We start from the raw sequence: 19,050 nt of genomic DNA, 5'->3' as shown, positions 1-19,050 counted from the left end.
CCCCTGCTGATTTTGTACGTTTGCCCACTGACAAAGAAATGATCAGTCTATAATTTTAATGGTATGTTTATTTGAACAGTGAGAGACAGAATAACAACAACAAAATCCAGAAAAACACGTCAAAAATGTTATCAATTGATTTGCATTTTAATGAGGGAAATAAGTATTTCACCCCCTCTCAATCAGAAAGATTTCTGACTCCCAGGTGTCTTTTATACAGGTAAAGAGCTGAGATTAGGAGCACATTCCTAAAGGGATTGCCCTTAATCTCAGCTTGTTACCTGTATAAAAGACACCTGTCCACAGAAGCAATCAATCAATCAGATTACAAAATCTCCACCATGGCTAAGACCAAAGAGCTCTCCAAGGATGTCAGGGACAAGATTGTAGACCTACACAAGGCTGGAATGGGCTACAAGATCATCGCCAAGCAGCTTGGTGAGAAGGTGACAACAGTTGGTGCGATTATTCGCAAATGGAAGAAACACAAAAGAACTGTCAATCTCCCTCGGCCTGGGGCTCCATGCAAAATCTCACCTCGTGGAGTTGCAATGGTCATGAGAACAGTGAGGAATCAGCCCAGAACTACACGGGAGGATCTTGTCAATGATCTCAAGGCAGCTGAGACCATAGTCACCAAGAAAACAATTGGTAACACACTACGCCGTGAAGGACTGAAATCCTGCAGTGCCCGCAAGGTTCCCCTGCTCAAGAAAGCACATATACAGGCCCGTCTAAAGTTTGCCAATGAACATATAAATGATTCAGAGGAGAACTGGGTGAAAGTGTTTTGGTCAGTTGAGACCAAAATTGAGCTCTTTGGCATCAACTCAACTCGCCGTGTTTGGAGGAGGAGGAATGCTGCCTATGACCCCAAGACACCATCCCCACTGTCAAACATGAAGGTGGAAACATTATGCTTTGGGGGTGTTTTTCTGCTAAGGGGACATGACAACTTCACCGCATCAAAGGGACGATGGACGGGGCCATGTATCGTCAAATCGTGGGTGAGAACCTCCTTCCCTCAGCCAGGGCATTGAAAATGGGTCGTGGATGGGTATTCCCGCATGGCAATGACCCAAAACAAACGGCCAAGGCAACAAAGGAGTGCCTCAAGAAGAAGGACATTAAGGTCCTGGAGTGGCCTAGCCAGTCTCCAGACCTTAATCCCATAGAAAATCTGTGGAGGGAGCTGAAGGTTCGAGTTGCCATACGTCAGCCTCGAAACCTTAATGACTTGGAGAAGATCTGCAAAGAGGAGTGGGACAAAATCCCTCCTGAGATGTGTGCAAACCTGGTGGCCAACTGCAAGAAACGTCTGACCTCTGTGATTGCCAACAAGGGTTTTGCCACCAAGTACTAAGTCATGTTTTGCAGAGGGGTCAAATACTTATTTCCCTCATTAAAATGCAAATCAATTTATAACATTTTTGACATGCGTTTTTCTGGATTTTTTTGTTGTTATTCTGTCGCTCCTGTTCAAACAAACCTACCATTAAAATTATAGACTGATCATGTCATTGTCAGTGGGCAAACATACACAATCAGCAGGGGATCAAATACTTTTTTCCCTCACTGTATGGATGAGCGATGTCAGAGCGGCATGGACTAAGATACAGTAGAATAGTATAGAATACAGTATATACATATGAGATGAGTAATGCAAGATATGTCAACATTATTGAAGTGGCTCGTGTTCCATTTCTTAAAGTGGCCAGTGATTTCTAGTCTATGTCTACAGGCAGCATCCTCTAATGTGCTAGTGATGGATGTTTAACAGTCTGATGGCCTTGAGATAGAAGCTGTTATTCCGTCTCTCGTCCCAGCTTTGATGCACCTGTATTTACCTCGCTTTCTGGATCATAGCGGGGTGAACAGGCAGTGTCTCGGGTTGTTGATGTCCTTGATCATCTTTTTGGCCTTCCTGTGACATCGGGTGCTGTAGGTTTCCTGGAGGGCGGGTAGTTTGCCCCTGGTAATGTGTTGGGCAGACCGCACCACCCTCTGGAGAGCCTTGTGATTGCGGGCGATGCAATTGCACATGTGTAGTTACAGGAATAATAGTCTAGATAGGCATAATGAGACCATAACTCGTAGCAACAACAAAACATCTACATGTCATTCAAAATGTCACATGCCTAGTAGCCAGGTCTGTTTCTGATTTAGTCTGCTCTATAATTTATAGCCATACTAAACCTTCCAGAAGAACAGCATTTCTATATATTTTTAAGAGTTGATATAATAATGTAATACAATAATATAATACAATGGGTTCTGTCAACAGAATCATTGGCAATAATAATAACCAATAATTATAATCAATACAACTCTTCAAGCAGTGTGTGCGTGTGTGTAAACTAGACATCACATTCTTGCTTCCTCTGTCCTCCACTCCTTGACTCTCCTTGAAAGTGCATTGGAGCCCGAGGGGAGGAACCTTCCCTCTCTTCCCCCAATGTGCTTTGAGAGGAAGGTGTGGAAGGGAGGACACAAGGGGAGAATCTCAATTGCATTTCCTTCATTCTCCACATCCTCTCTCTTCGCCTCCTTCTCAAAACCCATTGAATAAGAAGGTGAGAGGGGAGGGACCTCTGATCTTCTCATCCAATGGGTTTTGGGAAGGAGACGAGGAGTGAGGATGTAAAGAATCAAGGAAATTGTCAAGGTGCGAAGTGTATGCGGAGAGTGAAGACAAGCGCAGGACACAGAGATACTAGCAGACTTACTTTACTCAATGTAAAGCACAAAACAAAACCTCCGAACCTGGAGGGAAAAACACCATACACGTAATATGGAAAATACAGCAATGCCGAATACCGACTAGACACAAAACAATAACACACAAATACCAAACGTGAGACAAGGGTAATTATAGGCTATACAATCAAACATAATAGACAACAGGTGTAACTACTCAAGACAAAACAAGACAAACAACGAAACATCGATCGGCAGTAGCTAGTACTCCGGGGACGACGAACGCCGAAGCCTGCCCGAGCAAGGAGGAGGAGCAGCCTCGGCAGAATCCGTGACAGAAATGCAATTGAGATTCTCAGAAGGACAGAGGAAGCAAATATTTGACAGCTATTAAAACATTTTGACAGTGCCAGACTGACTGACTGAGCTGCCATAATACCTATGGCCTGTCCAGAAACAACCCCTAGCCCCTACTGCCCAGAGTCTAGACACTTGTGGAGATCTGAGAGGGATTGATGGGTGGTGACATGGTGAGAGCTCCACCTTAGCCTCTGATAGGCTTGGTGGAGTTTTGGCGGTATTACTTACACCTGTCCAATTCTCTCTATAGTCTAGGGGTAGGGGCTAGGGGTTGTTTTGGACAGGACCCCTCAACCCAGCACCACACTTGAGGCATTAGTTGGATGTTTAATTCCATTGCTATACACACACAGATTTGCACAGGTGTAAACTGGACAAACCACGGCACCCTAACAGGCTGATCAGACAGGTCTGGGTAGTTGGAGTGAAATGACATATTTACATGTTTACTGTATTTACACACCCTTGCTTCATTCCAGCTAGTTAGATGTGCAACCACTGACTAACTATAGCTAGGGCATGTATCTAGTCTAGCAATAGAATGGCGCCGGAGGAGATGGCTGCCGTTTTATGGGCTCCTAACCAATTGTGCTATTGTGTGTGTTTTTTCGTGTTATTTGTAACTTATTTTGTACATAATGTTTCTGCCACCGTCTCTTATGACCAAGAAGAGCTTCTGGATATCAGGACAGCGATTATTCACCTCGTACTGAGGTAGAGTATTTTTTTTACATTTTAGTCATTTAGCAGACGCTCTTATCCAGAGCGACTTACAATCATACTGGCCCCCTGTGGGAAACGAACCCACAACCCTTGCGTTGCAAGCGCCATGCTCTACCAACTGAGCTACAGGAGTATCTCATGATAAGCTGTAGACCACACTATTTACCAAGAGAGTTTTCATCTATATTTTTCGTAGCTGTCTATTTACCACCACAAACCGATGCTGGCACGGAAGGCGATCGGGATGCCTGGTAAGGAGAGGGCGACGAGTGGCTTATCTGCCTTTGCCATCAGTACTATTGGCCAACGTACAATCGCTGGAAAATAAAGTGGATGAACTACAAGCACATATATATCCTACGAACGGGACATTAAAAACTGTAATATCTTATGTTTCACTGAGTCGTGGCTGAACGACGACATGAATAACACACAGCGGTCGGCTTATACACTGTATCGGCAGGATAGAACAGCAGCCTCTGGTAAGACAAAGGGTGGCGGTCTATGTGTATTTTTAAACAACAGCTGGTGCACGATATCTAAGGAAGTCTCTAGGTTTTGCTTGTCTGAGGGAGAGTATCTCATGAGAAGCTGTAGATCACACTATCTACCAAGAGAGTTTTCATGTATATTCTTCGTAGCTGTCTATTTACCACCACAAACCGATGCTGGCACTAAGACCACACTCAATAAGCTGTATACAGCCATAAGCAAACAGGAAAACGCTCATCCAGAGGCGGCACTCCTAGTGGCCGGGGACTTTAATGCAGGGAAACTTACATCCGTTTTACCTCATTTCTACCAGCATGTTAAATGTGCAACCAGAGGGGAAATAAAACTATAGACTACCTTTACTCCACACACAGAGACGTGTACAAAGCTCTCCCTCACCCTCCATTTGGCAAATCTGACCATAATTATATCCTCCTGATTCATGCTTACAAGCAAAAACTAAAGCAGGAGGCACCAGTGACTCTGTGAATAAAAAAAAGTGGTCAGAAGAAGCAGATGCTAAGCTCAGGGACTGTTTTGCTAGCACAGACTGGAATATGTTTCGGGATTCTTCAGATAGCATTGAGGAGTACACCACATCAGTCACTGGCTTCATCAATAAGTGCATCGATGACATCGTCCCCACAGTGACCGAACGTACATACCCCAACCAGAAGCCATGGATTACAGGCAACATCCGCACTGAGCTAAAGGATAGAGATGCCGCTTTCAAGGAGCGGGACTCTAACCCGGAAGCTTGTAAGAAATCCCGCTATGCTCTCCGACGAACCATCAAACAGGCAAATTGTCAATACAGGACTAAGATCGAATCGTACTACACCGTCTCCGACGCTCGTCAGATGTGGCAGGGCTTGCAAACTATTACAGACTACAAAGGGAAGCACAGCCGCAAGCTTCCCAGTGACACGAGCCTACCAGATGAGCTAAATAACTTATATGCTCGCTTCGAGGCAAGTAACACTGAAACATGCATAAGAGCATCAGCTGTTTCCGGACGACTGTGTGATCATGTTCTCCGTAGCCGATATGAGTAAGCGCTCCACACTATCCTTTCACACCTGGACAAAAGGAACACCTATGTTGTCACGTCTCCTCCCGTTGCTCCCCTCCGGCACTCTTATTCGCGGGTCTACTGAGCCACCGGTCTGAGCACACCACCTCGGCAACATCGGAATGGAATCCCAGCGCACCCTAATCACCTCCAGCGCCCCTGCACCTCATCATCTCATCACCACCCCTATTTAGCCCTGGACTGCTCTGTATTATGTTGTATGTGACTGTTTAGCTTCGTATCATGTACTCTATCTTTGTTATTTCTCTTTGTCATTGTTAAGTAAACCTTGACCTTGTTAATTCCTGCATCTGCATCCTGCCTCTTCGTATACTCAGTACTCGTCAAATATGTGAGAATGCTATTCATTGTCCACAGCTCAGCGTTCAACACCATAGTGCCCTCAAAGCTCATCACTAAGCTAAGGACCCTGGGACTAAACACCTCCCTCTTCAACTGGATCCTGGACTTCCTGACGGGCTGCCCCCAGGTGGTAAGGGAAGGTAACAACACATCCTCCACGATGATCCTCAACACGGGGGCCCCTCAGGGGTGCATGCTCAGTCCCCTCCTGTACTCCCTGTTCACTCATGACTGCATGGCCACGCACGACTCCAACACCATTATTACGTTTGCAGATGACACAACAGTGGTAGGAATGATCACCGACAACGACAAGATAGCCTAAAGGGAGGAGGTCAGAGACCTGGCCGTGTGGTGCCAGGACAACAACCTCTCCCTCAACGTGATCAAGACAAAGGAGATGATTGTGGACTACAGGAAAAAGAAGAGGACCGAGCACGCCCCCATTCTCATGGACTGGGCTGTGGTGGAGCAGGTTGAGAGCTTCAAGTTCCTTGGTGTCCACATCACCAACAAACTAACATGGTCCAAGCACAACAAGACAGTCGTGAAGAGGGCACGACAAAACCTATTCCCCCTCAGGAGACTGAAAAGATTTTACATGGTTCCTCAGATCCTCAAAAGGTTCTACAGCTGCACCATCGAGAGCATCCTGACTGGTTGCATCACTGCCTGGTATGGCAACTGCTCGGCCTCCGACCGCAAGGCACTACAGAGGGTACTGCGTACGGCCCAGTACATCACTGGGGCCAAGCTTCCTGCCATCCAGGACCTCTATACCAGGCGGCGTCAGAGGAAGGCCCTAAAAATTGTCAAAGACTCCAGCCACCATATTCATAGACTGTTCTCTCTGCTACCGCACGGCAAGCGGTACCGGAGTGCCAAGTCTAGGTCCAAGAAGCTTCTAAACAGCTTCTACCCCCAAGCCGTAAGACTCCTGAACATCTAATCAAATAGCTACCCAGACGATTTGCATTGCCCCTGTTGTATTTGGCGCATGTGACAAATACAAATTGAGATACTGTTGTTTTTGCTGTATAGCATCATTTAATAAGATTACTAATGGTTAGCTAGGTAACTAGGATATATCAGTCAGCTAACCATTTACAGTAACAACAGTTCATTAATAAGTCAATACACACTAAATCTTATCCAGAAATTGTACCTTATCTTGGCACTGTGGCATGGTATGGGAAGCTATTAATTAATAGTCATAGATTGGAGTTAGAAGGGTGACTTCCTACTTTGAAAGGACAGGAAGTGTTGGCTGTGCACTTGGCCAAACATTCCACATTTAACCCCACCCACATTTGAACATCGAAATAACAAGTAGATTTTGGGTTTTATATGCAAAAACAAGCAAGTTTTGTATTTTTTCATTTCTATTCAAAAACAAATAAATAGGCAATTATCACATTCCCGATTGCTCCATTTTAACTGGGAAAACAAACGATCAAAACGTATACGGACCGTAATCTTACCTCAGGAATCTTGACTTAATGTTGTCCATTAAGTAGGCTAATTATCTTGACCGCCTTAACAACATAGACACCAAAATGTTCTGTCAATCCTCGAGATCAACATTAATTCCCGCACTTGTTGTTAAATCGCATGCAGTATCACACAAGCTCTTTATCACTTGACTGTCATTCAGAAAATCCTTTCCTGAATCAGCTGATGTTGCACGATAAAGTCTCCACGTTACTAAACAGCTAGACATCAAATGCGCATCAAACAACTATTATGAGTAATTATTGAAGATTCCCGTTAATGACAGAATCAATTTGTTATATTAATCATATTCAAGTTTCTCTTTCTGTTTGAAGCATTAGATATTGCAATCATATACAGTTGAAGTCAGAAGTTTACATACACTTAGGTTTGAGTCATTAAAACTCATTTTTCAACCACTTCACACATTTCTTGTTAACAAACTATAGTTTTGGCAAGTCGGTTAGGACATTGCCACGCCCTGACTCTGGGGACTCTTATTTGTTGAGTCAGGGTGTGATTTTCTATGTTGTATTTTTTATGTTTAGATCTATTATGTGTATTTCTATGTTGGCCGGGGTGGTTCCCAATCAGAGCAGCTGTAGCTCGTTGTCTCTGATTGGGGACCATACTTAGGCAGCCTATTGGCACTAGTGGGTTGTGGGATCTTGTTCCCTGTAAGGTATGTTGTGTTGTGCTGCCTTGGACGTCACGTTTCGTTTGTTTATTGTTTTGTAGGTTGTTTATTCATTAAAATAAACATGTACGCATATCACGCTGCGCCCTGGTCCGTCCCGTTCATCAGCGATCGTGACAGAAGATCCCACCAAACGAGGACCAAGTAGCGTGTCCAGGAGCAGACAGCCTGGACCTGGGAGGAGATCCTGGACGGTAAGGGATCCTGGACTTGGAAGGAGATTCAGGCCGGGATGGATCACCGTCCTTGGGAGGAGACAGTGGAGGCGCGGTATAGAGAGGAGCAGCGGCAAAGCGGAAGGCGCCGGCCGAGGAAGAAGCCCGAGAGACAGCCCCAAGAAAAAATGTTGGGGAGGCTAATGGGCCAAAATTCACCCAACTTATTGTGGGAAGCTTGTGGAAGGCTACCCGAAAACATTTGACCCAAGTTAAACAATTTAAAGGCAATGCTACCAAATACTAATTGAGTATATGTAAACTTCTGACCCACTGGGAATGTGATGAAAGAAATAAAAGCTGAAATAAATCATTCTCTCTACTATTATTCTGACATTTCACATTCTTAAAATAAAGTGGTGATCCTAACTGACCTAAGACAGGGAATTTTTACTAGGATTAAATGTCAGGAATTGTGAAAAAAATGAGTTTAAATGTATTTGGCTAAGTTGTATGTAAACTTCCGACTTCAACTGTATGTTATTTTGGATATGTGTGCCCATGAAAACTGTTTTCACACCGTAACATAGGGAGACACGAAATGTTACAAGGTTACAGTACACTTCCGAGATCTCCATACAAACAAGTCAGACAGCAATATCAAGGTCAATGTATAATTCAATTGTTAAATTCTTAGTATAGGATATAACAACAAACAACAGTATCATAAATGTAAGGAAAGAAAGGTAGTGTTTTATGTCACATGATTTTTTCAGAATCTGTGAAGACTCCAATCATGAGAAAGGGTTTAAAACCCCCTAGAGTTGATTGAAGCACAGGTGCATCAATCTAAGTTACATAACAAAAAAAGCTAGAGATATCATTGGATACGTCTCAATCCACCGCATCCACCAGTGTCACACTTCCACATCTGCTGTGAAAAGTGACAGAGCTAGAGCGATGATTGTTAAACAATGAAAAACGAAAATCGGTCTTCTCACGAAAACGTCTGTAGCATCCGAATGGCTTGACCTAAGACCCCCACAAGTGTCAGGGGACTCGTCTGAAGTCGGTAACGTCGATGTGCCAACTTCTGTTTGTAGCATCCAAACCGTTTGGGCTACAAACTAATGTGACCACACTATGGGACAGGACTCTTCTGAAGGTAACCGGTACCGGTTTAAACATTGTTATAGAAGCATGAAGGTAGTTTTGTGCCTACCCCAAAAAAGTATTATATTATTATTATCCTAGATATAGGACAGATACTTCAAAAACTTGTTTCTTATGATTTATTTTTTGACTGTCTTTTTTTTCGTTTATGAATGTGTTATTCAATGCATTTCTCAGGGCTATAGTAGTAAATGACAAATTCAATATTTTATCAAATTTTAAATAAAATAAAAAAATGCCTAAAGGGGTCCAAAAATTCTAAATCAAATAGCTAAACCATCTTAAAACAATTAAAACAACCGCTTAAAACAACCGCTTAGGCTTACAGGGGTTAAACATAGGTTTTGATTCAACGCATTAATTATATTGAATTTAGCTATGTTCCCCCTTTATATCTTAATGTATTCACATGAAAAAAAAAGGCAAATTATTATTAATGACTTTGTAACAGCTTCAAAGACAGTTGTCCACTACAAGAAATGCTCCTGGTACCCTAGTTCATAGAAAGACCCATGTCTACTGGATGGCATGATCTCGTTGGCTTTCATGTTGGACAGATGGGTAAATCAATGCTCAGACTGAATTGAGGTGTTTGTACATATGCCTTATGATTATAGGGTAGTAGTTATGGGCTAATAAACCATATGTTAAAAAGCTGTTTTTGAGGTACAGTATCTGTTTCTCCTTCCTCAGGGATCATCTCTACTTTCCTCCATGTCCACCCGTTTGGAGCCAGCATAGAGTACATCTGCTCCTACCTACAGCGGCTGAACACCAAGGTACTGCCTGCACACACACACACACACACACACACACACACTGATGACACCGACACACACACACCACACAAATGACACACGCACGCACACACACAGCGAGATGAGCAGCAGGTGCACCCCGATCCAACACACTCTTACAAACACTACTTTCTTACACAAACTACATCCTCAACAAGCTAAGCAATAGAGGCATCCTGGCACTTTGCTGCAATGCACACACACGCACACACACACACACACACACACACACAAACGCACACAGAGCTGTCCTGTCTTCTCGCTCCAAACGACACACACAGAGCTGTCCTGTCTTCTCGCTCCAACATACACACACACACAGAGCTGTCCTGTCTTCTCGCTCCAACATACACACACACAGAGCTGTCCTGTCTTCTCGCTCCAACATACACACACACGGAGCTGTCCTGTCTTCTTGCTCCAACACACGTACCATGTGGATTAAGCATACCCACTGGGTTGACATATGGGCCTGATGTATGCCAGAGCCCCACCGCACAGTTTTATCCTTCTGGCACAGTCAGCCTTGAATCCCCGAGTGCAGAGCAGACAGAGCCCCATCATGCAGGCAGTCTTCTCGTGCAGTCAGAGCGGTCTCACCTAATTTCAGGCCCTTCATGCAGGCTCAGCTTCAGCTTCGAGTTGGGGTTGACGCTAAGGCAAGCCTTAGGTTAACTTTCCTCTCACTCACTCTCTCCAGATACAGTACATACTATTTCCTTGTATCTCCCATAGCTACGGTACAATATACATTAATATAGGATATCTCATGCTATCTCCCAGTGCTCTTGAGGAAATGTCTGAGTGTAATTTCCTTGGACACTGAGACCTATTAGATCTGGATCGTTCCTGTCTCTCCCGGATGGAGCAGAGCTGTTTCATTTATTCTGACGCTTCTCCACATGTCGGGCTCCTCAGCCACCTCCCTGGGTTCTCAGCTCTCCTCTGCTCTTGTCTGTCAGATTCTCGTATTTTCTCTCATCCACGTCCACGAGGAGGCCCTCATATACTATCATTGCCTTAATCTGAGCCTGTTTGCAACAGCAGGAAAATAATCCTGCAGGAACAGGAAATGTGAATATTATGTGGATTATTTACATTTACATTTTAGTCATTTAGCAGACAATTCATGGATATTTTTTTGTAGGGGTTGATACATTTTACGTTAGGGCAAATCAAGACTGACATTTTAAAGTAAAAATGTCAAACTTTAGATGCCTTTTTAAACCTTGAATACACTACACATTTATTGCTATGTAGGAACATTCTCATCTACAAAAGAGTCATCAAATTAAGTTCCTACAGGTAGCTGCCAAAATAATGGAAACACTTGAGTAAATTAGGGAATCAAAGTATATTAAAATCAGGTTCTTCCACACTGGTGTTGTTCCTAAGTTTATTAAGCAATTAACATCCCATCAGGCTTAGGGTCATGTATATAAGTGCTGGTTAGGCCATTATTTTGGCTACCATGGCTATGCCCCAATGGGATGACAATGCCCCCATCTACAGGGCACGAGTGGTCACTGAATGGTTTGATAAGCATGACAATGATGTACAGTGGCTTGCGAAAGTATTCACCCCCCTTGGCATTTTTCCTATTTTGTTGCCTTACAACCTGGAATTAAAATGGATTTTTGGGGGGTTTGTATCATTTGATTTACACAACATGCCTACCACTTTGAAGATGCAAAATATTTTTTATTGTGAAACAAACAAGAAATAAGACAAAAAAAACAGATTTTTGCCCATTCTTCAAGGCAAAACTGCTCCAGCTCCTTCAAGTTGGATGGGTTACGCTGGTGTACAGCAATCTTTAAGTCATACCACAGATTCTCAATTGGATTGAGGTCTGGGCTTTGACTAGGCCATTCCAAGACATTTAAATGTTTCCCCTTAAACCACTCGAGTGTTGCTTTAGCAGTATGCTAAGGGTCATTGTCCTGCTGGAAGGTGAACCTCCATCCCAGTCTCAAATCTCTGGAAGACTGAAACAGGTTTCCCTCAAGAATTTCCCTGTATTTAGCACCATCCATCATTCCTTCAATTCTGACCAGTTTCCCAGTACCTGCCAATGAAAAACAACCGCACAGCATTATGCTGCCACCACCATGCTTCACTGTGGGGATGGTGTTCTCGAGGTGATGAGAGGTGTTGGGTTTGCACCAGACATATCCGCTGTGGAGCTTTGCAGCTCCTTCAGGGTTATCTTTGGTCTCTTTGTTGCCTCTCTGATTAATGCCTTCCTTGCCTGGTGTGTGAGTTTTGGTGGGCGACCCTCTCTTGGCAGGTTTGTTGTGGTGCCATATTCTTTCAATGTTTTAATAATGGATTTAATGGTGCTCCTTGGGATGTTCAATGTTTCGTATATTTTTTTAGAACCCAACCCTGATCTGTACTTCTCCACAACTTTGTCCCTGACCTGTTTGGAGAGCTCCTTGGTCTTCATGGTGCTGCTTGCTTGGTGGTGCCCCTTGCTTAGTGGTGTTGCAGACTCTGGGGCCTTTCAGAACAGGTGTATATATACTGAGATCATTTGACAGATCATGTGACACTTAGATTGCACACAGGTGGACTTTATTTAACAAATTATGTGACTTCTGAAGATAATTGGTTGCACCAGATCTTATTTAGGGGCTTCATAGCAAAGGGGGTGAATACATATGCACCCACCACTTTTCCGTTTATAAAATATATAATTTTGTATAATTTTTTTAAACAAGTTATTTTTTTCTTTTCACTTAACCAATTTGGACTATTGTGTATGTCCTTTACATGAAATCCAAGTAAAAATCCATTAAAATTACAGGTTGTAATGCAACAAAATAGGAAAAACGTCAAGGGGGATGAATACTTTTGCAAGGCACTGTAAACCATATGCCATGGCCATCTCAGTCAACAGAGCTCAACCCAATTGAACACTTACGGGAGATTCTGGAGCGGCGCCTGGGACAGCGTTTTCCACCACCATCAACAAAACACAAAATTATGGAATTTCTCTTGGAAGAATGGTATCGCATCCCTCCAATAGAGTTCCAGACGCGTGTAGAATCTATGCCAAGGTGCATTGAAGCTGTTCTGGCCCAACACCCTATTAAGACACTATGTTGGTGTTGCCTTTATTTTGTCAATTACCTGTATATACAGTATAAAGTATATGAGAGCCTCCTCACAGAGGTGGGTGGCACTCTACATACTGTAGTTACTTGGACATATGCCTTCATATATAGGACCATTTTCAGTGCCTTCTCCACCAGAAGGCTCTTGGATATTATGATCACTCTTACCCCCACCTTCACAAGGATACCTTCAGACAGACTTACAATCAGCACTTAATGCCACCTCCACCACTCTCACTGCCAGCTCCGCCAGGAAGCCCTCAGACATATAACCACTCTTAATGCAAGCTCTGCCAGGAGGCCCTCAGATGAATACCCACTGTTTGTGAGGCCCTCGTATATATTGTATGACCACTCTCACCGCCAGCTCATTAAAACCTCTGCGCTCATCAACACACTGACTCATTGTCACACGCAGATGGAGAACAAAACTTTGCTCCCCTTTTGGCTTTTCCACTCATAGGCCTGAGGGTGTGTTTGTTCCCACACTGCCTCTCTGTAACACCACACAACAAGCTCACAGAGCTTTGTCAACATTACTGGCTGGATTCACCACTAACAACAATACTCTCTACATGTCTACTATGTCCATGATGCGCTACCACATAGTCAATGATGATACACTTCATGATAGTGCTTCATACATACTGACAGGGTTTTACCAATCTAGCTCACTACAATATGTGTTTGCTCATAAGATGATATATCCTGTGTGTGAAATCTGTGTATTTACATTGAGTGTGTCTGTCTGTGTGTTTCAGATAAACACAGGGGAGGTGGGGGCTCTACTGGGTCAGCTGCCCTGTACCTTCAGACAGGAGCTGACAGGGGTGGGTGCCAGCCTGGAGAAACGCTGGAAGTTCTGTGGCTTCGAGGGCATCAAGACCACATAGAGCATTACAGGGACATGGAGGACATTATGGGGCCACAGAGGACATTACGGGGACACAGAGAACATTAAGGAGACACAGGAGAGCATAGAGCTCAGGCTGCATTATGAGGACACAGAAGAAACAGCATAGATTTCAGGCTGGGACACTGAGGAAACAGCCTCTCTGTATGGGTGACGGAGAGGGTGACTTGTCTCCAGGGTGACAGAGACCTCTACAACACCTCCAACGCCACACTGCTCTGCGCCCAACTCTGCAAAGCCTTATGGGATAGAACAGCACTGGGAGTCCCAGAGAAGTATCAGTCCCAAGGTGCCAGGGGATTAGCTGTTTGTCTGTCATATGGTTGGGCCGGACTGTTCTCAGAGCCTAATTGGTTAACTCTGCTGTCACTCAGTCAGGGCCACGTTCAGTTGCCAAACATTGTCGAACGTTGCAGATAGAAATGCCATGAATAGAGCCAACATGATTCCTTGGTCTACATGTCGGAGAGGCATGTATGTTCTATATTAAATATTTATATCTGAACATTCCAAAATGTTGTGTCCTGCTGAACGCGCCCCTTGAAGGTTATCAGGGTCTGCTGTAAACTTTCAACCTCCAACCCTCCTTCCCTTTCACACTTCTCTCTTTTTGTTCCTTGTTTGTACAATTCTATAAATACAATTAATATATTTCCATACTTTCTGTATGGGGCATTTCCATGTAAAAGGATCCATTAGCACCAACATGTGAAGTTCATTGGAGCATGTCAAATCTGGTGTCAAATGAGCCATATACAGTATACATTTTTCAACCATTTTCTATCCTAAATATTAGGAATAGGCAAAGGCTTTGATTTCTGGTCAAACGGACGGAAAAGGGGTTTTACAAAACATCTACCAGAAAAGGTCTTAAAGGGATTCTCCAGTACTTTGTATATATTTTAGCCAGTAGTTCTGAAGTAGCGCTCACGAGACAAAAGTGGTCCCTAAAATTGCATTCAATGTCACATATGTGCAGATATGTGCACCACGTCATTGCTCTCTCTCTCTCGCTCTGCTGTGTGTGCATCATGTGCATCTTGCTAGTTGTCACTCATATGGCGAGGGTTGGACTAGCTAGGCCCACATGGGGGAAAATGTAGGGGAAATTACACAGCACATCTTCCAGAAAAACTGTTGGTTTCAAAAATGTTGTGGCTAATTGAGGTAAAACAGTAATTCTGCTCATAGATTATGCATGTATGAACTATCAAATAACATTTTATTTGTCACATGCGCTGAATACAACAGGTGTAGACCTTACAGTGAAATGATTACTTACAAGCCCTTAATTAACTATATATTAACACATTCAGCCCAAAGCGGGGGGTTTAAAAAATACTTAGTAGTCGCCAAAGTTCCAGAGCATGTCTTTAAAAGGTATTAGAAATACAGTACATCAAAACATTATAATGCTGTAGTAAAGACCCCTGCCAAATAATATCAACACATATTTAGTTTTGGCGAAATTATTTGTCTAGTGTAAGTTTAAGAAACATTGCCCTGTGCCTTGAAATTCTATTACCAAAACCGACATATCTTTAAGATATTTTCTAATTTGTCTCCCTCATGAGGAGGGAGTATAATGAAAGTTTCACAGAAGTAACAAGTAAAGGTAGACCTACCAATTTGTTATAGTGTTTTACTGATATATATATATTTGGTTTATGAGTTAAGTGATTTACTGCAATTTAATTAGATACTGTATAATAAGAAATCATAGTAGTCACAAACCACAGTTGGGTCACTTTCTAAGGTCCTGCTTTCCACTGGCATACTGTTATGTTAAGCTCATAACTTTTTTCTTTCTCTTTCTGTCGTCTGGTGTTCAAAGCACCAGAGCTCTACTGAGCTCTACTGTGCTGTACTTTGATGTCCAAACTTGTGAAACAAGTGTATGATTGGTCAACCAAATGTGTTCTTGTTTGGGGGTGGAGCTCATTAAAATAATAGCCAGTGTGTAGAATAATATCCAAATATGCAGAGGATATTGCATATTTCTACCTTTGTGTACCTATTTAGGATACATCACCATGAAGAGAATGACATTCATATCCATAATTATGCATTTCTGTGTAGTACAGATCAGGGACCCATGATGAAGTTCCATTTCCGCAAATCTGTTACCGTGTGAAAATCCACTTCACTTATTGAAGTTCAATAACCAAAATAACTAAAAAATCAAAGTCAAGGTGTCATGTCATAGCTGAAAGCACATTCTTTCTGCAGACAACTGTGAATCTTTATTCTGAGAAGATACTTAACAGAGTTTTTGGAAAATGTTGTCGCATAAAAAACTGAGGGAGATTTTACTGAAATTATTTGCACAGTTCTTCAAGTAAATGTGTATTTGTAAAATATTCAGTGTAAATTGTTAAAAGTAGTCCTTGTGCATACAGTCGAATGGTTTGTTAAACTTTTTGAAATCAATGGTTTTTGTTTGACATACATTTTTAAGTGTTTACTGATATATATTTGGTTTATGAGTTAAGTGATTTACTGCAATTTAATGAAATACTGTATAATAGGAAATCATAGCAGTCACAAACCACAGTTGCGTCACTTTCTAAGGTCCTGCCTTCCACTGGCATACTGTTATGTTAAGCTCATTGTCACGACTTCCTCCGAAGCTGCCTCCCCTCCTTGTTCGGGCAGGCTTCGGCGTTCATCATCACCGGCCTTCTAGCCACTGCCGCTCCATATGTCATCATTCCATTTGTCTTGTCTTGTCAATTACACACACCTGGTTCATATTCCCCTCATTAGTATGTGTATAAGTGTTCCCTCTGCCCCCCTTGTCCTTGTGGGTGATTGTTCATTGTGAGGATTAGTAGCTCGATTGAGCTCAGTATTTTCTATTGCCGGGGTATTTTCCCCGTGTGCCTGTTTGTTCCAGTGCGCCTGTTTTGCGCACTGGACTGGTTACGCTGGATTACGGAATAAACTCTGTATACTGTGATTTACCCTCCTTCGCCTGACTCCTTGAAATCATGCATCACAGAATCACCCACCTTCGTTCCAGACCGCGTTGGCCCACCCAGGTCTTTCCCCGAGAGGCAGGAGATGAGGGCGGACACCTTCTCCTGCTCCGATGGGGCCGGCCTGTAGAGTAGAGTAGAGCTCCAGTTGGAGGAGGAATCCCTGGCAGAGAGCAGCTGTCCCGTCGATCTCCCGTGGTCGGGATATGTGGATCCCTCTGGGTGCTGGGGTTGTTATTCTGTCTCTCTCTGTTCAAATAAACCTACCGTTAAAATTAGAGACTGATCATGTCTTTGTCAGTGGGCAAACATACAAAATCAGCAGGGGATCAAATACCTTTTTCCCTCAGTATTTGTCTCCTCCTGCTCGGTGTGCGCCCAGAGTAAGGCACCTAGGAAACTCCCAGCGGGCAAGTTACAACCTTTACCAATTCCACAACGACCATGGTCTCACCTGAGTGTTGATTTCCTTACCGATCTTCCCCTCTCCCAAGGTAACACCACCATCCTGGTCGTGGTGGAACGCTTTTCCAAGGCCTGCCGCCTCCTTCCTCTGCCCGGTCTCCCCACGGCCCTGCAAACTGTGGAGGCCCTGTTTACACACGTCTTCCGGCACTGCGGTGTACCAGAGGATATAGTGTTTGACCGGGGTCCCCAGTTCACATCCAAGGTCTATAAGGTGTTCATGGAATGTCTGGGGGTCTCGGTGAGCCTGACCTCTGGTTTCCACCCTGAGTCTAATGGGCAGGTGGAACGGGTAAATCAGGATGTGGGTAGGTTCCTGCGGTCCGCGGTTTGTGGGGCCATTCAAAGTCCTGAGGAGAATCAATGAGGTTACCTACAAGTTATTACTCCCCCATGATTACCATATTAACCCCTCGTTTAATGTGTCTCTCCTCAGGCCGGTGGTGGCTGGTCCGCTCCAGGAGTCTGGGTGCGGGAGGTCCCTCCGCCTCCTCTGGACATCGAGGGGGCACCGGCGTACTCCGTCCGTTCCATCCTGGATTTGAGGCGTCGGGTGGGGGCCCTTAGTACCTCGTGGAGTGGGAGGGGTACGGTCCGTAGGAACGGTGCTGGGTCCCGGTGAGGGATATCCTCGATCCCTCCTTGTGGCGGGATTTCCACCATCGCCATCCGGCTCGCCCTGCTCCGCGTCCTCCTGGCCGTCCCCGAGGCCGGGGTTGGCGCGCTGCTGGAGCTGTGCGTCAAGAGGGGGGTACGGTCATGACTTCCTCCGAAGCTGCCTCCCCTCCTTGTTCAGGCAGGCTTCGGCGTTTGTCGTCACCGGCATTCTAGCCACTGCCACTCCATATCTCATTATTCTATTTTGTCTTGTCTTGTCAATTACACACCTGGTTCATAATCCCCTCAATAGTATGTGTTTAAGTGTTCCCTCTGCCCCCCTTGTCCTTGTGGGTGATTGTTCATTGTGAGGATTAGTAGCTCGGTTGAGCTCAGTATTTTGTATTGCCGGGGTATTTTCTCCGTGTGCCTGTTTGTTCCAGTGTGCCTGTTTTGCGCACTGGACTGGTTACGCTGGATTACGGAATAAATTCTGTAAACTGTGATTTACCCTCCTGCGCCTGACTCCTTCAAATCACACATCACACATAATTTTTTTCTTTCTCTTTCTGTCGTCTGGTGGTCAAAGCAAATGTAAATACTGTCTGGACAACCTCTCTCTCTCTCTCTCTCCAGTTAATGTCACCTCTCGCGGGTCTTACTGACACCTACCAATGAACCCACTCTCTTTCCATTTACTGTAACCAGCATCCTTACCCACTGAGCACTGAAGGGCACCGGACGTCCGTAGACATCGAAAAGTAGTCGAAATGTTGTCAGTCCGCCCTGGCCTTGTTTTCAACATCCACAGACCAGTTTTTTGGTATGGTCTGGACCAGCTTTAATTTAGACGCCCACAGATGTTGATTTTTGGTCCGGTCAGGACCGGACTTGATTTGGCCCAAACATAGACGTCCATGATTGGTTCAGATTTGGTCCAGTCAGGACCGGACAAAAT

General features: G+C 44.1%; 1 protein-coding gene across 1 annotated transcript in view; it reads left to right on the top strand.

The window, feature by feature from the left end:
- Positions 1-16,056, top strand: part of LOC121534880 (ecto-NOX disulfide-thiol exchanger 2) — a 454,166-nt gene extending 438,110 nt beyond the window's left edge. Inside the window, exons 15-16 of the mRNA XM_041841491.2 lie at positions 9,917-10,002; positions 13,901-16,056. Of these exons, the coding sequence (XP_041697425.1) occupies positions 9,917-10,002; positions 13,901-14,032 (218 nt within the window). The 3' untranslated portion in view covers positions 14,033-16,056. The remainder of the gene's footprint in view (positions 1-9,916; positions 10,003-13,900) is intronic.
- The last annotated feature ends 2,994 nt before the right edge of the window (positions 16,057-19,050 follow it).

The sequence above is a fragment of the Coregonus clupeaformis genome, chromosome 2, assembly GCF_020615455.1.
Source record: "Coregonus clupeaformis isolate EN_2021a chromosome 2, ASM2061545v1, whole genome shotgun sequence".
In the NCBI taxonomy this organism is placed as follows: Eukaryota; Metazoa; Chordata; class Actinopteri; order Salmoniformes; family Salmonidae; genus Coregonus; species Coregonus clupeaformis.
Note: the sequence above shows the minus strand (reverse complement) of the source record. Positions and strands in the feature narration are given on the sequence as shown.